The sequence below is a fragment of the Phyllobates terribilis genome, unplaced genomic scaffold (assembly GCF_046119375.1).
Source record: "Phyllobates terribilis strain yellow unplaced genomic scaffold, ASM4611937v1 Scaffold_3__8_contigs__length_932513732, whole genome shotgun sequence".
NCBI lineage: Eukaryota > Metazoa > Chordata > Amphibia > Anura > Dendrobatidae > Phyllobates > Phyllobates terribilis.
Window position 1 is genome coordinate 5,341,352 of NW_027362763.1, and position 26,453 is coordinate 5,367,804.

General features: G+C 50.4%; 1 protein-coding gene across 1 annotated transcript in view; it reads left to right on the forward strand.

Moving 5' to 3' along the window:
- The window catches only part of LOC141257867 (vomeronasal type-2 receptor 26-like), a 95,489-nt gene that overhangs the window by 16,325 nt on the left and 52,711 nt on the right, over positions 1 to 26,453 (forward strand). The window contains exons 3-5 of the mRNA XM_073672877.1: positions 19,568 to 19,859; positions 21,654 to 22,463; positions 24,128 to 24,337. Of these exons, the coding sequence (XP_073528978.1) occupies positions 19,568 to 19,859; positions 21,654 to 22,463; positions 24,128 to 24,337 (1,312 nt within the window). The remainder of the gene's footprint in view (positions 1 to 19,567; positions 19,860 to 21,653; positions 22,464 to 24,127; positions 24,338 to 26,453) is intronic.

The following is a 26,453-nucleotide window of genomic DNA, read 5'->3' on the forward strand; positions in this document are numbered from 1 at the left end:
TTTAAGAGAATCATATATGGCGTGCCAGGAGACTCTATGGAATGCTTTCTCAGCATCCAACGAGAGTATCTAATTACAAATTTTTAACTGCATCTAGCCCAGGAAATACTTTGTGCCTAGTAGCAGTGTCTGCTAGTCAGCGGATTATCCCGGCTGTTAAGCAAGCTACACCACCTGTAGTTTAGACACTTAACTTTTTCAAAGGAAATGCTTCGGGACCATGGGATACTTAGTGAAGAGCATCAGGAGGCACCCCAAGGCATAGGGGCTGGGACTGGCAGTAGGATGCCTTGCGGTGGACAGCCGAGCTCGATCCTTATAAAAGCTTTTTAACTGCAGCAGCTTTAGTGGACGCTACTGGAGCTGGAACTCTTTTTTTTATTTTATATAAAAGTACAAAAACACAAAAACAAAACACAAATATAAACCACAAATACAAACATTATACAAGAAAAACAAAAAACCCCAGCAAGACATAGCCCAAATCCAAAAATTATAGAGTCCAACAAACTAACACATGACACTTGACACGAAACACAAGACACAAAACGTCTTCGTTCTTTCCAAAAGACCCCCCAGCAAGGGAAGACCTTCCGTACCTACCAGCCAGGCCACGCCCTTAAGCGCACAAGACCCCTAACATCCGCAACATTCATACCTGCACATTCACACCTAACTAGTGTTGAGCCACCCCCGTAGTGTTCGAGTTCGGTTCGGTTCGTCGAACACCCGTGTGTTCGCCGAACTGTTCGTCGAACTGTTCGTCGAACACCTTCGAACACCGTTAAAACCAATGGCAGGCAAACAAAAACACATAGAAACACATAGAAAACACCTTTAAAGGTGTCCAAAAGCTGACAAACTGCTCAGAAGACACAACTAACACATGGAAAAGTGACAAGTACATATAGTCATGCGAAAAGAAAAGAGGTGGAGGAGTAAAAGGAGGGGGAGACACAGATATAGGCATGTCATGCCCTTCTAAAATCCAAAAAGTGAGAAGCCGAGACGGCCAGTCCGCTCCTGCCCGTGCCACCTCCGTGTCGCCGGGTTTGTGCCAGAGCCGCGGTGAACCCTGACGGCCAGCCCCCCTCTCCCAATACTGGTGCCTGTCCGCTGGTGGGTCGAGAGAGCCCCCCTGTGGTGGAGGCAGCTCTAAGCTTTTTAATTTAAATTGTCCCTCTAATTTGAATGAATACACTTTAAATCCATTTACAAGGATCTATTGGAGGGCAAGTCTCATGCCAGCAGCCGCGTAATTCCAGCTCCAGTAGCGTCCACTAAAGCTGCTGCAGTTAAAAAGCTTTTATAAGGATCGAGCTCGGCTGTCCACCGCAAGGCATCCTAGTGCCAGTCCCAGCCCCTATGCCTTGGGGTGCCTCCTGATGCTCTTCACTAAGTATCCCGTGGTCCCGAAGCATTTCCTTTGAAAAAATTAAGTGTCCAAACTACAGGTGGTGTAGCTTGCTTAACAGCCGGGATAATCCGCTGACTAGCAGACACTGCTACTAGGCACAAAGTATTTCCTGGGCTAGATGCAGTTAAAAATTTGTAAGTAGATAATCTCGTTGGATGCTGAGAAAGCATTCCATAGAGTCTCCTGGCACGCCATATATGATTCTCTTAAAAAGCTTGGGGTAGGGGTCTAGGGGACCCTTTTATAGCCAAAATCACGGCCCTGTATCACAATACGTCACCTAGGCTGAAGATAAATGGAACTGTAGCACCGAGGGCTCGGTTGCTACAGACGTATTGCACCTCACCCAGAGGTGTGATATCTCACTCTCAAATAAGGATGGAGTGTGGATCAGGACCCGACACCTGCATGCATTACACCACATTGCCGTGGGGCAGGGCGACCAATATGCCCCTGAGATGGGCACGACAGCCCCTGTCCCTGGCTGGAGTGGGGGGAGGGAACACTGAGGAAGGGGAACCCTGCAGTGCAGGAGCAGGGAGGAAGCAGTTCCTGGGTGCATTGAGAAGGGAGTATAAAAGGTGGGCACCATCTTAGTTCAGTGCAGAGAAGTCTGAGCAGAAGTGGCAGGGAGCAGGGGCTCTGCATGAGCTCTGCTCCGGAGGCGGGCCTAGTAACAGAGGCCCAGGCCTGGAAGAGGGAGAAGGAAGGAAGAGGAGCGGAGAAGGCTCCAGGAACGAGGAATGAAGGGATCCCAGGGGTGCGGACGGGCGAGTCGCCACCGCACGCCCGAATCCACCTGCGTGGAGGGGTCAGGCCAAAGGGGGAGACCGGTCCCCGAACTAGTGGAGGCAGGAAACGACCCTCAGCTAGAAACCGGAGGCTCTGACATTTTATGTGGCGCAGCCCCTTGCTCCACCCGCTAGGAAGGCACCACATAGGGTCAGGGAAACTGGCGCCAAGTTTACCAAGAGGAGGCCCGAGGCAGCCGGACAGAAGTGTTGGTAAGAAAGGCCAGACAAAGGACACACAAAGGGGGTCCTGTGAAGCGCTCCAAAGTTATCTGGGAGTTGTCTGAGCCCCTCACCTGGTGAGCACAGTACGACGTGGGCAGCCGTTACCTGCAGACGTGGTCTGGATAATAAGAACTGTGAGTAAAGGCCCTGAACTGCATCACTGACTCCGTGTCGTTACTGCTGCTGCCCTGCACCATCACCCCCATCCTCCGCATACACTGCCCTGAGGCTATACTCCTCCCGTGGGGAGTTATGCTACGCTCTGCTGCACCCACAACACCAGCCTTAGCGGTCTGCCCTGTAGCGGCGGTTCACTCTGACCGCAATCCACGGGTGGCGTAGTCGGACATTTAAACATCAAAACCACATAAATAGTTCCGCCACTGGTTTGACCGCCCTGAGCCACGGAACCGGGTCGCCACCACGAAGACTACAACCACCAGCATCCACCAAAAAGGGTCCGGCTCCGGGTGTCCCAAGGCCCAGGGGGTGCGTCAGAACATTTTCATCACCTTTCACAATCACCAATGGGACAAGGCAGGGATGTCCTCTGTCCCCTCTCTTATACATCCTAGTGACGGAGCACCTGCTCTCATCAATTCGCCATAACCCCAATATTAGGTGGATTGAGGTGGGAGGCACCGAGTACAAGTGCTCTCTATTTGCTGATGATGTCCTAGTATATATCACTCAATCACATATATCCATCCCTGCTGTTATGGCTGAAATAGATCACTTTGTTACATGGTAAAATTTTAAAATCAATGCAGCGAAGTCTGAGGCCCTCGATGTCTCCCTCCCTAAATCCATATAGGATTCCATCCAGTCCAACTTTCCCTTTGCCTGGCCCTCACAGGGTATCAAATACTTAGGAATTCCTATTCATAGAGACCTCTCCCATCTATGTTATCTTAATTTTGGGCCCTTTATTGAACAATTCCATACAGACCACGGTTGGCAAGTTGGAACTGTGAGATTCACTACGTGCACCACTGGTATTTTGTGGAAAAGCACATGTAAGATTCTGCAACAGTCTCTGCTGATACTCCTGCATGCGTGCATCCCTTTCTATGGCAGGAATAATTTCTGCAAATTTACTTTTGTACCGGGGATCTAACAGTGTGGCAACCCAGTAGTCAGGATTATTTCTAATTCTCACAATTCGAGGGTCATGTTGCAGGTAGTGCAGCAAGAAGGCACTCATGTGTGTTGCGCATCCAGGAGCACCAAGTCCCTGTTGTGTTGGTGGCGAGGTAACAATCATGCTTCCTTCCTCTGTCCTCTCCCCCCAACCTCGCACAACAGAAATGTGATCAAGGTCTCCCTCATCTGATGAGTCTTCCATCAGTTCGTCCTCCACTTCTTCCTGGGCTCCTGCACCTTCCTCACTAGTTTGGCTGCTACCATGCGCCCTGGTAAAACCATCTCCCCCACCCTCACATGCCTGCCGCCTTGGTGCTGCCGACCGTCTGGACCTTGCAGATGTTAGCCCTTCCGCATACAACTCCTCCTCCTCTACTTCCTCCACCTCCTCTTGTGCCACCACCTGACTCCGAATTCTGTTTAACATGTGCTCCAGCATGTAAATCACCGGAATAGTCATGCTGATAATGGCATCGTCAGCACTAAACATCTTCGTCGCCATTTCAAAACTGTGCAGAAGGGTGCATAGGTCCCTGATCTGAGACCACTCCTCCAGCGTGATTTGCCCCACCTCTGAATCTCGTTGGCCCAGGCTATACGTCAGAACGTATTGCACCAGGGCTTGTCGGTGCTGCCACAGTCGCTGCAACATGTGCAGAGTTGAATTCCACCGGGTAGGCACATCGCATTTTAGCCGGTGAAGTGGCAGGCCCAACGACTTCTGTAGAGATGTAAGTCGCTGAGCTGCGGGATGCGAACGGCGGAAGTGAGCACACAGCGACCGTGCCCTCTGCAGAAGGCCATCTAGTCTGGGATAGTGGGCTAAAAATTGCTGGACAACCAGGTTCAACACGTGAGCCATACAAGGCACGTGTGTGACATTGCCCCGGCGAAGGGCCGCACCCAGGTTTGCAGCATTGTCGCACACGGCCTTCCCTGGTTTCAGGTCCAGTGGAGACAACCATTCATGAAATTGGTTCTCCAGAGCTGACCACAACTCCTCAGCTGTGTGACTCACATTTCCCAGACATTTCAATGTAAAAACCGCCTGATGACGTTGAGCCCTACTGCCAGCATAGTAAGGAGGTGTGCAGGATCCCTTCTGCGCAGTTAGAAAGCTTGTGGCATGACCAGACAGGCTTTGGGTGCAGGTGGAAGACCGAGAGGAGGTTGAGGAGGCAGAAGCAGTGGAGGAAAAATGACATAAAGAGGATTGACGCACAACTCGTGGGGACGGCAAGACTTGGACAGCAGCCCCTTGTCCTGCTGTCACCATAGTTACCCAGTGCCCAGTCAGCGACATGTAACGCCCCTGTCCATGCCTACTCGTCCAAGTGTCTGTGGTGAAATGCACCCTGTCACACACAGAGTTTCTCAAAGAAGCGGTGATGTCGTGTGCGACATGCTGGTGGAGCGCAGGCACACCTTTCTTTGAGAAGTAGTGCCGACTGGGCATCTGGTACTGGGGCACTGCGACGGACATAAGTTCTCGAAAATCCTCTGTGTCCACCAGGCGGAAAGGCAGCATTTCTGTAGCCAAGAGCTTGCAGATGGTGAAATTCAACCTCTTAGCTTTCTCATGGCTAGGAGGAAATGGTCTTTTACTTGTCCACATCTGAGGGACCGAGGGCTGGCTATTGTGCTTAGACGGGGTTGATAAGGGTGTCCCCGGCAAACTGCCGGTCTGTGAGGAAGATGCAGGCGGACATGTTAGGTTGCCTTGATCCAAAGGTGGTGCTATCGATGTCGGACAGCGCTCAAGACCAGCTGGTGTTACCACCTCCAAAGAAAATGATGACCTGCCAATCACGCTGGCTGTTGCGGGTAAAGAGGTGGCAGGTCTGCGCCCCAAAACAGGTGTGACTGCTGTCCCCCCAGTCACAGAGGATGAAGAGGCCGCGGATGCACAAGATATGGCAGACGGTGGTTGGCCCGGCCGGCTAGACCGCATTGTAGCACACTGAGCTTCCCACTGCAACTTATGCTTCATGTCCATGTGCCGGTTCATGCATGAAGTACTCAAACTATGTATTTTTTGGCCTCTACTTAGCTTTTGCTGACAAATGTTACAGATAACACGAGTTGGGTCATCTTTATCGATCTGAAAAAATGCCCAGGCTATGCAAGGCTTAGCACCCATGCGACCTGAAGAGCCACCACGACTTGTGGTGAGAGGCAGAGTTGTGTTTGAGGATGCAGTTGTTGACGTGCTTCCAGTACTACGTCTCTGTCCAGGAAGGCGCAACCTGACCTCGTCGTCACTAGCATCTTCCTCCACCTCCTCTGCTGACCTCATCTCTTGGCTGACTGTGGGTTGACAGTAAGTGGGATCTCCAACCTCATCATCATCACCCTGTGCGTTATCACACCCGTCGTCCTCAGAGCCAACCTGTTCCTGCCCTGACAAAAAACTAAAGTTGTCGCTCCAATCAGGTATTTGAGTCTTATCATCGTCTTCCTCATTGTCTCCACCAACAGGAGTTACAGTTTGGGAATGAGGGTCTACATTATGGTCAGAACCTTCTGCGTCTGGTCCTGGATCCGACTCATAAAGATTCTGGGCATCAGTGCAGATCATTTCCTCGTCTGGATTCACAGAAGCGCTGGAGTCGACCTCTGATTCCCAGGCTATAGTATGAGTAAACAGCTCTGCAGACTCAACCATCTGTTCTACCTCATACTCAGACGGGCAGCTGGAGATTTGGGAGCTGTGAGGAAGCAAGTGCGATTTGGGTGACACCTTTGAGGACTGGAGTATTTGTGATGTTGAAGTTGATGTGGAGGAGAGCCCACTTAAAGGAGCACTTGATATCCGTTGAAGCACCTGCTGTTTTTGTGCCTCATCTGGAATTTGTAGCGATTGGCGTGGCCGTAAGAAAGGGATCTTATCACATTGTCCGCTAAAAGAAGTAGACATTTTAGTTTGGCTGGAAGATGGTCTTTCTTCTGCACCTACCCCACGGACACAACCTTTTTTCCCCTTCCCAACACGCCTATTCCCCTTTCCACCAGCAGCAGGCCTTTTTCCACTCATTTTGGTGGTTAACTAATTCACAACTCTGGAGTTGTTTGCACAAAAAAACAATGGATGGTAACCGAGCAGAGCTGAGTGGCCAAACTGTGGTATTAGGCCAAAACTATTGGCTGGGTTAGATGCAGAAAAAAATTATTTTTAATTTGCAACCTGATGGAGGTCAGTATAGATGGACTAATAGACCAAGTCCCACACACCGCTAGAAGCCCAAATATTTTTTCAGAGCTAGATGCAGAAAAAAATTATATTCAATTTGCAACCTGCTGGAGGTCAGTATAGAAGGACTAATAGAACAAGTCCCACACACTGCTAGAAGCCCAAATATTTTTTCAGAGCTAAATGAAGAAAAAAATTATTTTTAATTTGCAACCTGATGGAGGTCAGTATAGATGGACTAATAGACCAAGTCCCACACACCGCTAGAAGCCCAAATATTTTTTCAGAGCTAGATGCAGAAAAAAATTATATTCAATTTGCAACCTGATGGAGGTCAGTATAGATGGACTAATAGACCAAGTCCCACACACTGCTAGAAGCCCAAATATTTTTTCAGAGCTAAATGAAGAAAAAAATTATTTTTAATTTGCAACCTGATGGAGGTCAGTATAGATGGACTAATAGACCAAGTCCCACACACTGCTAGAAGCCCAAATATTTTTTCAGAGCTAGATGCAGAAAAAAATTATTTTTAATTTGCAACCTGATGGAGGTCAGTATAGATGGACTAATAGACCAAGTCCCACACACCGCTAGAAGCCCAAATATTTTTTCAGAGATAAATGAAGAAAAAAATTATTTTTAATTTGCAACCTGATGGAGGTCAGTATAGATGGACTAATAGACCAAGTCCCACACACTGCTAGAAGCCCAAATATTTTTTCAGAGCTAGATGCAGAAAAAAATTATATTCAGTTTGCAACCTGATGGAGGTCAGTATAGATGGACTAATAGAATGATGCTATGCCCAAAAGATTTTACTTCACTAGGTGCAGTAAAAAAATTGGTATTCTATACACAGGTGGTATATCTTGCAACACAGATAGGCTACTCCACTGACTAACACACTCTGCAATAGGCCAAAAAGGATTAGCTTTGCTAGATTCAGCCAAATGCTGTGAAAAAACCTTGCACAGCACTGGCACAGACCTGCCTGGCAAAAACTGATAGGAACTGATGTAACCTAGTCCTGAAAAGGACTGCAATTACAATTAGTCTTTACTCCCACAATCTATCTATTTAAGAGCACAGACCTGCCTGATAAAAGTCGTAGGAAATGCTGTAACCTAGTCCTTAAAAGGACTGCAATCACAACTATTCCCTACTCCCAAGCTATCTGTAGATTTGTGCGAAAATTAGCTTGAAATTAACAAGGTATAGCGCACACAGCAACAGCGGTGCCGTCTAACACGCAGCTGCAGCAGTGAGAAAATGGTGGCGACGGGGAAAATGGCTTGGTCTTATAGGGCAAGGACATGTGACATACACTGCCAATCACACATGCCCTTGCTTGTGTGAAAAAAAGCACTTCGCTCCGTGTGTGCGCTGCTGATAGGCTGACAGATTGCACCTCCCCACTGCAAATGCGGGAAAGAGAAAAAAAAAATGGAGATCTTCATTGTTCCTGCAGAGATCCATCCCCTGCCCCTCCCCCCACCCCGCTGTACACTCAAACTGCGTATTAACATTAATTTTCATCATTACTGAGAAAAAATCCAGTTATGATTTTGGTGCACGAACAGTTATCGAACATAACCTCGAACAGCCGAATTTTTCTCAAATTGTTCGTGTTCGCTCGAACACCGCCCAAAACAGCTTGAATTTGAGATTGGCGAACAGTTCGAGTAGAACAACGCTCATCTCTACACCTAACCCCAAAAAGGAAAACTAAATAACCGGCCCACCGCAAAAAATAAGAGATGGGCCACCTGGCCAAAACTAACACTCTACACACAATTTTTTTTTTTTTTTTTCCCCCACCACCATTTTTAAACACCCAAGGTCCCACGAAAGTCTGTGGCCTCTTAACACCAACAAGGTCCCACGAAAGTTTGTGGCCATTTACGCGCAAAAAGGGTCCCTTTCCCGCATCCCGCAGGATGTCCATTTTTCTTTTTTTTTTTTTTATAAAAACACCCCTTCCCCCTCCCCCCCGAAACCCCCCACCCAACCTAAAACTACATCCCCCCACGCGCAATACACATATATATACATATGATACACATATACATACAATACACAACATAAAAAGTCTGTTTTAACACTTAGCAGTAACATGATAATTTCAAACCACAAAGAACCAACCATAAATCAAAAATCAGACCCAAGTTCAGTGCTTGCAAGCCCTATATTCCGATTCCAATACCGCAAAACAAAAAACTACAATGTGAGGGGAGCAGCCCACCACCAGGAAACTGGAGACTACAGAGGCTCTCACCCTAATCTAACACACAACACCCTGTCCCTCCCTATTAAAGAAAAGAAAAAAAAACCTGTCCCTAGCGCCCTACCAATCTTTCCCTACCTGTCCCTACCTGTCCCTCACTGACCCTCACTACCAACCTAATACTAAACTACCTATCCCTGATGACTGTCCCTGTCTGTCCCTCCCTGACCCTACACAACGACCTGACCCTACAAAAAAAAAAAAAAAAAATATATAAAGTATAGAAGGAGATTAACTCACCCTATCACAGACACGCATAACCTAACTCTCCCTAGGGCACATTGAATGAGAACCCCCTCCATAGAAGGGAAGCCCTCCCTGCACCCAGCCTCTCATACTCCAGCGAGCGCACTTTTGCCAGGTCACCCAGGATGTTCCTAATCACCTCTTCCCGGGGGAGGGCTTTCTGCTGGGTGGACACTAAGCACCGCGCGTTCCACGTGTAAAACCTAGTCACTAAGCTAACTAAGAAAACAGTGCCCCGATCTCGGCCACCCAGGGACCTGAATGCCCCATAGGCCCACTCCGCATAGGAAAGGCCTGCCAGCCTGGGCCAGCCAATGGAAGCACCCACCCTACTGTAGACCTCTGTATTAAAGGGACACCGAAGCAGGAAGTGCTCCATGCTCTCAAGCATGCCGCCACACTCCTCGCGGGGACAATCCCGGTCATCAGAGTTCCTGTACTTCAGGTTGTCCCTCACATACAGTCTCCCATGGAAGCAGCGCCAAGCCAAGTCCCAAAACTTCAAGGGGATCCGTTTAGAGTTCAATAACCCAAGCCCTACCTCCAGATCCCGGCTTGGGCAATCCTTGAGCGCCAGGGGCTTCTGAAAGTGGGTCAACAGGACCCTATAGTCAAGTAACCTCCTTGACAAGGTCCTGATCTCCCACACTCCCAGACCCCACCGACGGATCACCTTCAGAACGGGGTAGCATAAGCCGGAAGATGCCCATGAGGCGTTCGAAGGTCCTTCACCTGCCCTCCTGTCTCCCATTCCTGGAAGAAAGGCCGAAACCACCCCCTACAGGAGAATACCCACGGAGGAGCCCTCTCTAACCAGAGGTTGGCGATGTTTGCCTTAATAAAGGTGTTTACTAGGAACACCACTGGGTTGACCATACCCAACCCTCCAAGTCTCCTCGTGTGGTACGTGACCTCCCTCCTGATTAGGTTCAGCCTATTCCCCCATAATAGTTGAAAGAACAGGCTGTAGACCCGTGTCCAAAGAGGCTCTGGCAAGATGCAGACACTGCCCAGGTATATTAGTAAAGGAAGCAAATACCCTTTGGCCAGGCTAACCCTTTCCCTCAGGGTCAAGGACCAGCCCTTCCACTGATCCACCTTCTGGGCGGCAATCTTAAGTCTGCCCTCCCAGTTTTGCTGGGGGTAGTCCCCCGGGCCGAAACTGATGCCTAGTATTTTTGCTGTGGCCTGAGGCCCTGGAAGAGTGTCCGGGAGATCAAAACTAGGATCTCCCCCTCCCAGCCAGAGACTTTCACACTTATCCCAGTTGATCATGGACCCGGATGCCACCGAGTAGCGCTCAACCTCAGACATGACCCAATCTGCCTCCCCTCTCGAGGTTACAAAAAGGGAAACGTCATCGGCGTACGCCACTACCCTCAAGGTGGCATCTGGCTCCACCTGGTCCATCCCGACTCCCACCAACGGTCCACGCTCCACCCTCCTTAGAAGGGGGTCAATCGCAAATACGTATAACAGTGGGCTCAGTGGACAGCCCTGGCGGACACCAGACTTCACCTCAAAAGGGTGTCCGACCCAACCGTTCACAAGTGGAAAAGTCTCTGCCCCATTGTATAAAACTCTCAACCAATCAACAAACCTCCCGGGCAGACCGTACCTCAGAAGGATGGACCAGAGGTACTCGTGGTTAACCCGGTCAAAGGCTTTCGCCTGGTCTAAGGACAGCAAGTACCCCTTCCAGTGACCTGACTTGCTCTGCTCCACTGCCTCTCGGACACGGAGCACAGCACTAAATGTGCTGCGGCCTGGAACAGAGCAGTGCTGGGCCCCCGAAAGGAGCCGGGGTGCAAATTTCACCAACCGATTAAAAAGCACCTTTGCCAGAACCTTTCGGTCCGTATTGAGAAGCGCTATGGGACGCCAATTCTCAATACGTGACGAGTCTTTACCCTTTGACAGAATAATCAGGGCTGACTTCCTCATTGAACTGGGCAGAGCGTCCGAGGAGAGACACTCATTAAACACCTCAGTCAAGAGGGGGACCAAGGAGTCCCTAAAAGTCTTGTAAAACTCGGATGTTAAGCCATCCGGACCAGGCGACTTTTTGGGCCGGAGCCCATCAACCGCCCGTCTCACTTCCTCTTCCCTGATTGCTTCCACCAAAACATGAAGAGAGGGGTCATCCCCTGGCTCAGGGATGGTTTCAGCCAGGAAAGCCGACATCTCATCCCGATCAGGTTCCCTCCCCCCCAAGAGGTGCGAGTAGAAGGATCTGACCACCTCCAGGATCCCTGATTTGGATCTGTTCAGGGACCCCGTACTGTCGATCAGTCCTGTTACCACCTTACAACTCACTGACATCCTGCAGTTCCTGTAAGGGTCAGGCGAGCGGTACCTCCCGAAATCCCTCTCAAAAACCAAGGATGTGTGCCTATCATACTGGCACCCCTTGAGCAAGGCCTTCACCCTAGAGACTTCCTCACGGTCCCCTCCAGTCGAGACGAGCTGCTCGAGTTTCCTCCCCAGATCCCGATACAGGCGGTGCCTGTTCAGGCACCTGAGGCTCGAGAGCTGACGGAAGAACCTTGCAACCCTTCTTTTGAAGATCTCCCACCACTCAGACTTAGTACTACAGAGACCCAAGAGAGGTACCTGGCTCTGAAGAAATTCCTCAAAGGATTGTCTTACATCAGCTTCTTCCAACAGGGACGAATTCAGCTTCCACAGGCCTCTCCCCATCCGGGGGGTCTCTATAACATTCAAGGAAAAGAAAATGAAACAGTGATCGGAGAATTCCACCTCCACAGCGGACACTGCAGAAGAGACGGCCTCCTCCTTTAAATAAAACCTATCTATCCTAGACCTACTGCTACCCCTATGAAAGGTGAAACCCCCGTGACCTGGGGTGTGCCGGATGTGGACATCCACCAGGCGAGCTTCACTTGCTATGCTATTCAGGGCTATGCTATCATAAGCCAGCCGGTCTCCGGGGCCTCCCCTATCACGGGATCTAGTTACAGTGTTAAAATCCCCACCGAAGACCACCTGCCGGCTTGTAAAAAGATAGGGCTTGACCTTCAGGAAGAGACATTTACGGTCCCACTTAGATTGCGGGCCGTAGATATTAATGAGCCGGAGCTCCTGTCCCCTCATGAAGACGTCAAGAACCAAGCACCTCCCCATTTCTACCTCAATCACCCGTCTGCATTCCACCGAAGCGGCCTTAAAAAGGACCGCTACCCCGCTATACGGCTCGGCCGCAAGAGACCAGTATGAGGGCCCACACCTCCACTCCCTCTTTGCTTTATAAATGGCCCCCATGTCCGTTAGTCTGGTCTCCTGCAAAAATAAAATGTCAGCCTCAACTCGGGTGAAAAAAATCAAAGCCGTAAATCTGGCCGCATCTGACTTTATACTGGCGATATTAATCGACGCCAGAGTCAACGGGGTAGGTTCTGCCATCATGGGTGATTGAGTTAGATGGCCTTCTTTTTCCCCGTACCCCCCTTTTTCCTCTCGCCTTCTGAGGAGGAGCCCGAGTCACCCCTCCTCTTTAGGGATACCGAGGTGTCCATGCCCGCCCCTCCAGCATCGGACACTTCCTTCCTAGCACAGGTTTCCTCGCCTCCAGACCCCGGGGCAGTCCCCCCCCCAGGGGCAGCCGAGTCCCCCGGGGGACAGACCCCGCCGCCCCCTGAAGGCACCCCAGATGTTGTCTCCGGCTCCTTACCCCCAACCTCCGACACAGCAGAGTCATCGAGGGCTTGGAACCGATTGGAGAGGGGGATCAGAGGGGAGCCGGTGAGCCCTTCCGTAGGCACCGTAGTGGTCAAGGGGGGGGGGGCTTTAGTTTTTTTTACCCTTTTCCTGTTCTTTTTCCTCCGACTACTTGTACTTTTGTCACCTGATTTTTTTGGCTGCTCCACCACCTCCTCATCCAGACTTTCATACTGGGAGGAGTTATCGGAAGCAGCCGCCTCCTCCCTCTCCATCCTCCTGATCTCCTCGCTCACCGCCTTTTCCCCCAGGGCCTCAGAGGCTCCGGCTGCAACCTCCGGGGAGGGGACAGTCATCACCCCAGTCGCCTGGGGCTTATCCTGCCCCTTGTCCCTTCGGCGCCTCACCTGTTGCCACTGGTGGGCAGGTGTATTTGCTTCGCCTTTCCTCCCTGACCCCTCAACTCCCCTCCCGCCCCCACCTCCAGTTCCAGCAGAAGATGAACCACTGGGGACCCCCCCGCGGCCCTCCTCCGCCTGACCAGAGATGGTGTTGGAAAAGGAATGTGGGCAGCGGCTATACGGGTGACCTAGATCACCACACAGGTGACATCTAATGTCACCACAGGCCGCGGCCAGATATCCTACCCCGCCACACAAGGCACATTTCTGCACCTTGCAGCCCGCGCTGAAGTGGCGGGGGTCACCGCACCTGTGGCAGACCTTCGGCTGCCCCTGGTAGAAGATCAGGATCCTGTCCCTCCCCAGGAATGCCGAGGAGGGGATGTGAGTGACAGTACCACCTGAAACCTTCAATTTCATCATGAAGGTCCAGCCCCCTGACCAAATGCCGAACTCGTCCCTGTTCTTCTTTGGGACCTCTGTGACTTCCCCATAACGAGAAAGCCACGTCATAATATCGATCCCTGAGAGTGACTCGTTATTTGTTAGAACGGTCACCCTCTTTACGCCATTTTGGCGAGACACCGCCTGTACGGCAAAGTCTCGCCAGCCGGGCTCCCCCTTCACCAGTTCAAAATTCGACCAGAAAAGCTCTAAGCCCTCCGGCCGAACAAAACTGATGTCAAAGATGGAGGTACCAAAAGGATGGATCAGGGCAAAGATGTCAATTGCCCTGAAGTCCATCTTCAGGAGGAGCTCCACGACCCTCGCTCTAGGCGGGCACGCTTCACTACCCCTCCACCGAAGACGGACTACATTCCTCCTGGCCACCCCCTGCCCGGCTGTCGGGAGGGACCACACTGTTTCCCCCTCCCTTTTATCTTGGAAGGCAGCCTGGCCATGCCTGTCCAGCCAAAAGGCCAGATCCACCTCTCTTTCCTCTACTGTGATCGTCCGTTCTCCCTTCTTGAGGGCCTCCAGAAAACGGCGTCGCAAGTCACCGTCCCTGAGGTCCAGAGGCGAGGAAACCCCCTGAGAGGACCCCGAGGCCCCAGCCACTACCCCCGCAAAACTCCGGGGGCTCGCGGCCGGGGGAGCAGATGGACCAGTCCCCCCCCCGTGCTCCCCGCTACCAACAGACACTCCATTTACGCACCCTACTGCAGACACCCCACCATTTGCATCCCCAGCCACAGACACATTCGTACCCACACCATTCCCATTTGTGTCTACAATCACCCCACTCGCCCCGCTCCCACTCCCATGTGCACCGGGGTCAATGTTTTTCTTTTTTTGTGTACACTTTCTGGGCACAGTTTCACTACCACCGTCCATATTACTTGTGTTGCCAGTACTGCCGCCTGCTGGTGGCATCTTCCCTGCCAGGGGGTTCACTTTTAATGCTGCTGGCCTATCAAGCACCACACTGCAGGACTTAAGCAGTGCAGCACCACTGCTCCCAGCATACCTGGAGCTTCCTGATTTACTGACAGGAAGAGAGCCAGGTGTAGCTCCTCCCACTGCACCATCCAGCCCTGCTGCAGCTTTCCTGGATACCCGCAGTGCCGGATCCCCTGCCCCAGGTAAGCCCCCAGACACAGCGGACCCCGGCACACAGGCACCCGCATCAGCTACAGCGGCAGCCCCCACACTGGCACTGGCCGCAGCTGTGGTGTCTGTTGCTCCAGGAGCAGCCACCGGCGCCGGCACTAAGCCCCGCCCCCCGGGCGTGGCCACGCCCACATGGGCAGACCCGGCTCAGGAAGCCACGCCCCCAGCGCCCGGCAGCACAGTACTGCTCACTGTGGCCACTCCTACATGGGCGGCCCCCACCTGTGAAGCCACACCCCCTGCACCCGGCAGCACAGTGCGGCCCTCCGTGGCCACTCCCACATGGGTGGGGGACGCCAGGGAGGCCACGCCCCCGAAAATGGCCGCGACGGGACCCCCAAAACCGGCCCGGAGCCGGGTCTACTCTCGGGGGTCCCTGATCCAGCGGCATCAATTCCCGGAGGCACAGCTCCCCCCACCGTCACTCCCTTAGCCACAAAGAGCTTGGCCACAGCAACTCCGGCGGCCGGCCCCAGGCTAGGCCACTCCCCCTTGGCATCCACCGGCGGCAGAGCCCTCAGCGCCGACCCCTTACTGGGCCCCTGCGCCGGGGGCCCCGACTTCGCCACGGACCCCGCCGGGGGAGCAGGCCCCACCACCTTCCTTTTACGAACCGGCTCTGCCGGAGCTGCAGGCCCCACACTTTTTGCCCCGCCAGATGCCTTACCGGATGCCTGGGTCCCCAAAAGTGATCCAGATTTAACGGATCCGTGAGTGAGGGACCCAGACACTTTCCCAGCACACGCCGCCGGAGATGCGGCCCCGGCTGCCGGTGTGCCGCCAGCAGAGCAGGTGGCAGCGGCAGTTACGCTCGCCGCCCCCCGCACGCCAGCAGGCACACCAGGTGCCAGGCCAGCCCCCTCTCTCACAGGGGACCCAGCCTGAGCACCACCATGGTTTTTGCCCGCCGCCGGGCCGCCCTCCGTGCCATGCTCCATGTCAGACACATCCGACACACCACCTTCATTACTACAAACAGAGGTGGCGCTCTGCGTACCATGGCCTATAGTCTCCCCGCCCCCTCGCTGCAGACCCACATCAGGGCCCGAGCCGGGGTGGGTGGCGGGTGCCGCACAACGGGACCGGGGGGCCCCAGAGAGGGGGACATACACAAATTTATGTGTTACCGATGTTTTCTTTTTCATAGCTCTCTTCGCTTTCCTCTTCATCCCCCTCCCGGTTGCCTCGTCCTCGCAGATCTCATCCCCGAACGTCAGCTGGTTAAAACGTACCGGGGACTCAATCTGCCTGATCTGCTTCATGACGAGGCAGCCCCCCTCACTAGTACTACCACCATCCTCATCCTCCCCTTCGCTCCCGCTGCCCTCTGAAGGGCTAGAGTCAGACGGGAGAGCCATCTGCTGAGGGGCTATCCCGCTATGCGATGCCTGGAGATCACTTACCAGGCCACCAGATGGCGGGTAGGGTGCAACCTCCTCCTCACAGTCCTCTTCCTCCTCATCCTCCACCGCCACCACCTGGCTGGAGCTCCGTGACCCCTCCAGAGATCCACCGGCCATGGCTCTGAACCGGTCGTCGTTCTCCAACTTTTCTCTGAATGGCCCGCTGCCGGCCAGGATGGTACACCGCCGGTTCTCCACCTCCTGGATGGCCTTCTTAATCCTCCTGACCGCGGCAGATAGCTCAGGCTTCTTGCTGCTAGAGGCCCTGTCGGACCTCTCCTGAGCTACCCTCAACTCCCCCCAGAGGGATTTTAGCTTCCTAGAGGCGTCCTCATACTCGCAGAGATGCGCATGGCTGCGGGAGCCATAGATGACAGTGGACTCCTTCGCCACCTTGGTGCCCCAATCAGGGGGCACCGCTGCAGCACCCCTGCACGTACTCGGCCTACCTCCGGGGGAGGAGCTGCCGCGGCCGTGGCCTCGGGGGTCCCTCTGGTCTTCATGCCGGACGCCTTGCCTTTTCCGGACCTGGTCATCCCAGCCACGATGGTATTCCTCCTGCCCCCCGCCGGCTTGGACCGGGGGGCAGGAGCTGGGGGCCCAGCCCCGGAGGCCAATCCCACAGCAAGCCTCCTTTCCTGGGAAGGGGGCAGACAAAAAGTCCCAGATGGTAAAGGCAAAACCTCCCTTCCCAGGAGCTCTCTCCACACACCAAACACAGCAGCACACGGCAGGCTCCACCTCTTCCTCCTCCTGCAACCGTGGCTGCTGGCATGAGACTTGCCCTCCAATAGATCCTTGTAAAAGGATTTAAAGTGTATTCATTCAAATTAGAAAGACAATTTAAATTAAAAAGCTTAGAGCTGCCTCCACCACAGGGGGGCTCGCTCGACCCACCAGCGGACAGGCACCAGTATTGGGAGAGGGGGGCTGGCCGTCAGGGTTCACCGCGGCTCTGGCACAAACCCGGCGACACGGAGGTGGCACGGGCAGGAGCGGACTGGCCGTGTCGGCTTCTCACTTTTTGGATTTTAGAAGGGCATGACATGCCTATATCTGTGTCTCCCCCTCCTTTTACTCCTCCACCTCTTTTATTTTCGCATGACTATATGTACTTGTCACTTTTCCATGTGTTAGTTATGTCTTCTGAGCAGTTTGTCAGCTTTTGGACACCTTTTGAAGGTGTTTTCTATGTGTTTCTATGTGTTTTTGTTTGCCTGCCATTGGTTTTAACGGTGTTCGAAGGTGTTCGACGAACAGTTCGGCGAACACACGGGTGTTCGACGAACCGAACCGAACTCGAACACTACGGGGGTGGCTCCACACTACTGACTATATAAGCCAGAAGCCTCCGGTTTTCCCAGCCGAGACCTGGATTAACACGGCTGGACCAGGGGCCGGTCCCTTTCTTGCGGCCTACGATCCCTCTGTCTTCTGACAGAAGCGGGGCGTACGGGTGCCGTCCTGCACTCGCCGTACCCCCTAGGATCCCTTCTTAGAATGGAGCCTACTCCTCTGCTCCCCACCTGGGCCTCTAGGACTGGGCCCTACTTGTGGAGCAGAGCTCCTAAAGAGACTCTGCTCCCTGACTGTTCTCCACTGACTTCTCTACCGAACTCTCCTGCCACCCTAAAATGGCTCCCCTTTATATACCTACTACTATAGTGCTCCCTTAAACTACTTCCTCCACCCACACCCACTACTGGTTCCCCCCTACCTCTAGGTTCCCCCCACTCCAGCCAGGGACAGGGCTCAGCAGGAAAACACATTGCATCTTGCCCTTCCAGCCGGCCTGGAGCAGTGTAGTGTTGGATGCAGGTGTTGGGGTTCCGGGCAGCACTCCCTCCTTACCTGAGAGAAGGAGACACCACACCTCTGGGTGAGGTGCAGTACCTCTGTGGCGACTGAACCCTCAGGGGTGCCACACTCACATGAGGACCGCCCGAGGAAAGGAAGACCAAGAGTCACCTCTGCTTCTGAGGATAAGTTTATCCGAGTCACCAGCCTCAGAAATCACAGGTTAACAGCAGCTCAGATTAGAGACCAGGTCAATGCCTCACAGAGTTGTAGCAGCAGACACATCTCTTCAACAACTGTTAAGAGGAGACTTTGTGCAGCAGGCCTTCATGGTAAAATAGCTGCTAGGAAACCACTACTAAGGACAGGCAACAAGCAGAAGAGACTTGTTTGGGCTAAAGAACACAATGAATGGACATTAGACCAGTGGAAATCTGTGCTTTGGTCTGATGAGTCCAAATTTGAGATCTTTGGTTCCAACCACCGTGTCTTTGTGCGACGCAGAAAAGGTGAACGGATGGACTCTACATGCCTGGTTCCCACCGTGAAGCATGGAGGAGGAGGTGTGATGGTGCGGGGGGGCTTTGCTGGTGTCACTGTTCGGGATTTATTCAAAATTGAAGGCATACTGAACCAGCATGGCTACCACAGCATCTTGCAGTGGCATGCTATTCCATCCGGTTTGCGTTTAGTTGGACCATCATTTATTTTTCAACAGGACAATGACCGCAAACACACCTCCAGGCTGTGTAAGGGCTATTTGACCAAGAAGGAGAGTGATGGGGGGCTACGCCAGATGACCTGGCCTCCACAGTCACCAGACCTGAACCCAATCGAGATGGTTTGGGGTGAGCTGGACCGCAGAGTGAAGGCAAAAGGGCCAACAAGTGCTAAGCATCTCTGGGAACTCCTTCAAGATTGTTGGAAGACCATTTCTGGTGACTACCTCTTGAAGCTCATCGAGAGAATGCCAAGAGTGTGCAGAGCAGTCATCAAAGCAAAAGGTGGCTACTTTGAGGAACCTAGAATATAAGACATATTTTCAGCTGTTTCACACTTTTTTGGTAAGTATATAATTCCACATGTGGTAATTCATAGTTTTGATGCCTTCAGTGTGAATGTACAATTTTCATGGTTATGAAAATACAGAAAAATCTTTAAATGAGAAGGTGTGTCCAAACTTTTGGTCTGTACTGTAGATAAAATGACCACAACACAGGTGAATGCATTATTTAATACAAGGTCTTCAGAAGGGGTGCTGACAGCGTTCCACTCCTACAGGATCACAAACTGATCTGCAATTAATTTCTGTCAAGTGTTGTAAGCCATTACCCCATGTATCACATTTCTCTTACATCATCCTCTTTCCTCTCCACAGACCCGTACCCCAGTATTACAAGTATCTTCTCACTTTCCGTTTTGCCATTGAGGAAATTAATCAGGATCAGACAATTTTACCCAATGTCTCTCTGGGATATCACATCTACGACTCGTGCGCTGATAACAAGAAAGCTGTGAAAAGTGTCCTCCAGATTCTATCAGGACCCAGGACGACCGTCCCCAATTATTCCTGCACCAGATGGAGGAACGTAGCTGGTTTTATCGGAGATCATGGCTCCTCAACAACAGTGTCCATGGCTCAGATCCTGGCATTGTACCGACACTCACAGGTAGGTGACATCCTTGTGTCCTCAATCTCACTGGAAAGCCAAGTTAGGGTGCCTCTGTATGTTTCCTGTAATGTGGTGCAGGGCAGTAGCCATGGGCAAGGTACTTGTCTTTCACGCCCCGCCACGCTACATGAAGATGAGGGTCCTGGCTTGATGTGTAGGCTTTGTCTACGGGAGCACTATGGTCTTGCGGGACACGTGATGCTGGTGACTTCGGCTGGCCAGGACCAGATCTTGAGAGGTTCAATGAGGGAGACCCCAAGTCAACAATAAACAGTTTTTTACAGTACCCAGCACAGTTCTACTGTCCGGGAAGTGAGAGTCCTGTCCTCAACCCGCAGTTCTGCATTCTCCTCTAGGGGAGCTAGTTCGCCACTATGGCAGGTTCTTAGCTTCTCTGCTTCCTGACGCCTTGGAACTACTTCCTGGAGCATTCTTCATCTCACGTTCCCTGTCACATCCTGGCTCGTTACCTCTGATTTGCAAACTCGGCGCCGTACTGCTAGGTGTCCTCTCCCAGGACCCGCCTCCAGTGCATCACTCTGTCTCTCTGTCACTTTTCCTCGTCTCTACTCAGGATCTTGCCATCCGCTGCCCCAGTCTCCACTCACATCAGGGACACCCACGTCACGCAGCTCTGCTGACTAGTCAGACCTTAGGTTTGTTTTCACTGCAGGTTGAGCCCTATCTGACTTCCTGACAAGAGACTGTCTCTGTCCCTTCACTTTAGCCCCTCCCACTCTGGGCTAGTCCCAGCTATGAGCTCTAACTCTCCCTACTGTAGGGCAGAATGCAACACTGTCACGAATAACTATTGTCACAATACACATTACAACAATACACATGTCTTCAAGGGGGAATGTGTGCAGTATGTCCACCTCCTTACATTCCTCCATATTAATCACGGAGCTATTAATGAGTTTTGATTCCCAGGTCACTTTTTGATTTATCCTTCCTTGGAAAAGTCCTTTTTTGATTTGCTTTTTCTGATGGCAGAATGTGAAAATCTGAAATAAAGGAAACTAGAACGAAATGGCTAAAAGTGGTGAAAACTTTCTATCACAGGAATTTTAATTGTTTGTGGTTCAAGGGGAAAAAAATGTGATATGTAGTGCAATCCTTACCATCTGTACAGCTTTGGAGTTCCAGATGGAGATATTCTTCTAGGTTCCTCTGTGGAAATAGTATCTGTCAGGGTATTAGATAGTGTGTAGACAAAACCCAGATAGACAAGGCTCCACAACCTCGTAGTGCTAAGTCCCCCCATATAGAATAGATTGATGTCGGATAAACGATGGTTGGGCTGAACATTCGGCCGGTAGCCAACTCTCCCGAGACCTCCATACACAGCAACTCTCACTCAGCCAAGCTCAAACAAAAGGATTGTAAGCCCAGATCTTCACCTCCTACAACATCATCTGTCGGGGAGAGTTGTGAGGCCTCCAGCCACATTACTCTGTCTTCCAAGCCCAGCGATATCAGTGGGTTCAGCTAGCATTAGTCTAATGTGTATGGGGCTTTAGACAGAAGCTTCCGCTCAATTCGAGGAACTCGGAAGGGCAGAATTTTGTATCAGGGATGTAAGCAGCAGCAGAGGCAGTAATGTACTAATGGGCAGAGTGGGGGTGACGGTGGGGGGCTTGATGGAGTTATTGTTAGAATTCTCAGATTAGAAGATACAGTTATTATTGTGTATGTTCTGTACGAAGAAAATAGAGAAAATTATAAATTTTGTGCAGAACTCCGAGTCTCTTCCATGATACACTTATACTATATTATCACTATACTTTGTAGATCAGCTATGGGGCGACTAGTTATGTTCTGAATGACCGAAGTCACTACCCGTCTTTTTATAGAACAATTGAAAGTTTACAGAGAAGTTACATGATGCTCTCCAAGATGATCAGGTTCTTCCGATGGACGTGGGTTGGGATTTTATTAACAGATAACGAGAGCGGTGATGAGGAGATTCACGTCTTAACTCAATATCTGACCATGAATGGAGTCTGTGTGGCCTACACCATCAAAGTAAAATTTGTGAACCTAAATGTTCTAGATGACGTTGAAAGAAAAAATATGGAGATGATCAGAAAGTCATCAGCCCGGGTTATAATGCTTTGTGGGACATATTCTCCATATCTTGCAGAACGGTTCCAGACAATAAAGGATGTTCTCCATGATAAGACTCTGGTCTTCGGGCCTTCATTTGCTGTGTTAAGATTTATTATGGAGCATCATAAAGAAATATTTAATGGGAGTTTGGCTCTTGAACCTTCTGCGCTGCCTCTTCCAGATATGAGAAGCTTCTACCAACGTTTCCGGACCATAAGTCATCCAGAAGACATGTTACTGGCTCACATCTGGTTCGTAAATCTGCGCTGTTTATCAAAACATTTGCGGTTTAATACTTACCATCAATTAGTGTACAAGAAATCTTTGCACAACTGTACGGGGACAGAGAGGGTCACAGATTTTTATAGCTTTCAAAGTAGAGGACTCTCTGACCGAGTGTATAAAGCGGTGTGGTTACTGGCTCAGGCTCTGAACGCATTGATGGCCAGACGGTCTACTGAGAAGACGTCTCTTCTCCAAAGACACACACAGGTATTTACAGAACTTTTAATGTTTTGCTTTTGGGGGGGGGGTTGTATATTTTGTTAGCAGAATAGCTCAGTCCACATCAGTTATATATGGAAGTGGGAAAAAAATGAAATCTCTACCTATGGTGGAAGAAGGCGCTCTTTAAGGGAAGCCTACCAGTAACGCTACCTGCGTGCCAGCCGAGCTAGTGCAGGATAGGGCAGTATAAAACATTATGAAGGGTTTCTATAACAGTGAAATACTCTACAGCACAAAATATGACTTTTATCTATATGTAAATTAGGTCCGCAAGTGCACTTGTGGGCGTATCAGCGCACTTGCAGTCTATAGGTCTTTATTTCTCAGCGCCATCGCCGCTTTTTAACTAACGCCGGAGAGCAGAAGCTCCATCTGTACGGTTAATAAAGAAAGAAGCCATGGATAGAAGATAACGTTCAAATTTGAGAATACGCCTCTAATTCCTGCAGAACTCAAGTGGGAACATGAAATGGAGAATTTCTAGTATCCATCAAGTCGTATGTCAGTGGATTCCACTGTATACGGACAGCGGAGAAGAAGGCATCCTCTTCCAATAGCAACATCCAAGCATTTCTGAAAAAAAGCCATTAGATATTCCTGCAAACAAAATCCAACCTAAAATGTAAGAATTTTTTGTAGCAAAAAAAAACAAAACCTCCTTGTAAACACTGAAGTCCTCCAGGACCTTCATCAGTAATCTGGACAAGAATGGATGACTACCATGAGATGGCTATCTAAAAGTCCAAACAAGGCTCAGATACTGTATGTGGCTGTGCAGATGAGGAGCTCTGCCGCCATATGTAGAGGAGGAGATCTACTCATCCTTCAGAAGGAAAGTGAATGTTGATGAAAATTCTGATTCAGATTAATAATTCTTCAGTGAGAAACGCTCAAAGAGTTGCGTCATGTTCCTATCTTCAGGGTGGCGCCGCTCCTCGCTACCGGCTTCCTGAAGATAGTTTGAGCAGGCAACATGGCTGAGCTATTGGCCTGAATTGTGCACTCTCGGATGCTGCGAGGCAGTGTCGGCAGTATGGGGGGAAGCGCAGTGGCTCGGAGGATGTCCCAATGCTGATCCAGCGATCTGGCCATCTTCAGAGCAGCACTTACAAGTTGTGTAGCGGACAGCTCGCCAGCACGCGCTCCTTATGATGTACTGCGCCCTACAGAATTAAAAATCCACCATTCCTAAGAAAGGCGAGGACTCTTAATATAGTCTAAAGTTTTTCCAAGCACTTTGCAATGTTTCCCATTTAATAAGATAAGACATCCCCAGTCTTTTTGAGGTGTCTTGAGGATTGGATTGTTGGATTGGGAAACATAAAGGGAAGATTGAAACGAGTTTAGAAAAGAGTCCCCTAGATAGATACGGCCAACCAGTGACTAACTTTCCAAGGCCACGGCCCCGCTATCAGTATTCGGTCAGTATTTTTTCTCAGGAGTGGGTGATAAATGCAGAATTGGTGACTTGTTTCTATTCTACCTTTTCTCTGATTGTTCCTCACCTGGTTTTGGCTCCCACTCCTGAGCAAAAATACTGACTGAATACTGATAGTGGGGCCGAGGCCTTACAGTGATTTCCCAGCAATGGCTTTGGGACATGCACTGTTCTCCTGTGTTTTATTGGTTTTATCTTCAATGTCTTCCAGCTCCATCGCTATCTGGGAAATCAAAGAGACGATTCCGGAAATCCATACTTTAATAGAAATGGAGATTTCATTGACCGATATTCTGCTGTGAACTGGATTGCTTTCAGTAACGGGAGTCAGACATTTCAATATGTCGGTCATACAGAAACTGAGCCCCAAACCTTTATTATCGATGTGAAGAGCATACTATGGAAGACGAGCAACAATCAGGTGAGGTCTTGGTGTCATGAAGTAAAGCTCTTCATTCTGATGAGAAACCTTGTGGGATCTCTTAAAAATATGACGGGATTCGGATGATCTGTTCCAGGTTTCATCTCAGATACTAGTCACATGTTATATGCTTCCAGAAAGCTGATATTCTGCCCCAGAAAACCAGGGAAATATGAGGGAAGTGTTGAATACTCAGCAATGTATTGAGGCAGCATGGTGGCTCAGTGGTTAGCGCAGCCTTGCAGTGCTGGGGTCCTGGGTTCAAATCCCACCCAGGACAACATCTGTAAGGAGTTTGTATGTGCTTCCCGTGTTTGCGTGGGTTTCCTCCAGCACTCTAAAGACATGCTAATAGGGAATGTAGATTGTGAACCCCGATGGGGACAGCAATGATAGTCTCTGTAAAGTGCTGTGGAATTAATGGCGCTATATAAACGAGTAAAATAAATATTGGGAGATTGGAGGTTGCAGGCCCCTTATCCTGGATGTGGAGTCGGATAGGTTTTGCTGAATTGTTCCTGATTTCGTCTTGGGACTTAAAGAGAACCTGCCATGTAAAAAAAAAAAAAAAAATTATCCTGCTGATATGGGGTTAATGTACAGGTTACTGATGTTCTTAAGCTGTGTTGTTACTGCTGCACTGAAAGCTCATTCCCTCCCTGCAGCCTCCAGCTTTCAGTCACTGAGGCCGTCCGGCATAGCTTTCAGTCACTGAGGCCGTCCGGCATAGCTTTCAGTCACTGAGGCCGTCCAGCATTGCTTTCAGTCACTGAGGCCATCCGGCATGGCTTCAGTCACAGCGCAGTGAGCTGTAACTGCGCCCCCAGCACTAACTGACAGCCAGCTGTGCAGTGCATCAGTCATAAGAGACTTGTCCCTTAAGGTATCCATATACCTTATATTGCTGCTGTATGGACAATTATCTCACCCAAATCCCCCACAGACAAGACTTGGTCTAGGATTCACATATTTCCACTTACCAGAGTTGAATGCCAGACACCTCTCTCCCTGTTACTCCTCTGTCCTTTTCGTGCCCACCTGTCCATCTCCAGACTCCTCTGGAGATGTTGCAATGAGTTGTGGATTGTACCAAGAAGAAGAAAAAAGAAGTATGCGAAAGCTATGAGATCACCTTCCTAAGATAATCATTTTATTCAATATACAGTAGATAAAAGACATAAAAACAAATGTAACAATGCACAAAATGATTAAAAACAATTAAAAAGACAAAAACTGCCCAGACATGTATAAACAATGGTGGAAGACCATAAGAAGGCTAGCACCTATCCTCATTTGTCAAACAAAAATAATTGATAAACAAGTCCTTTATAGTCCAGACTCCTCACTATAGTCACCCTCCTCCCACCCAGTGCCCACAGCATTGCCCCACTTCGGCATCCTGAGGAAGGGTCCTTGCATCTCGTTACCCCTGCTCCACTGCTGCCAGCTTCCTGAGGACAGAACAATGCAACTTGTGACCCCTGCTCCACCCCCGCTGCCCCCCCCAGGTAATATACCTTAAATTCCGACTATAAGACGGACCCCACTCTGATAAAAAATCTTTTTTTCCCCATTTTCCTATTTAGGGTGCGTCTTATGGTCCGAAAAATACGGTAAATACTGACCCACAATATAGGGCCTACATACGTATTGCAATAGTCATTAATAATTGTTGGTTGATACCATGTGAGTGTAGGACAAGGTCAAATTCAAGGTGCCGTAGTGCTTAACCTCTTCACAACTTTTTTATTTTTCCTTCCATATGGCCATGTGAGGGCTTGTGTTTGTGGGACGAGTTGTACTTTTGAACAACCCCATTGGTTTTACCGTCATATACTGGAAAACGGGAAAAAAATTCCAAGTGCGATGAAATTGCAAAAAAAAGTGCAATTCCACAATTGGTTTTTTGGGTTGTTTTTTTTTTACCATGTTCACTAAATGTTAAAATGCTCTGCCATTATGATTCTCCAGGTCAGTACGAGTTTGTAGATACCAAACATGTATAGGTTCTTGTTTATTTAAGTGTTGAAAAACAATTGTTATTGAAGGACGTCACGAGTGAGCAGGGCCATCACTGGTATCAGGGTTGGCTTGGGTTAGGACAAAAGGGGGGGTG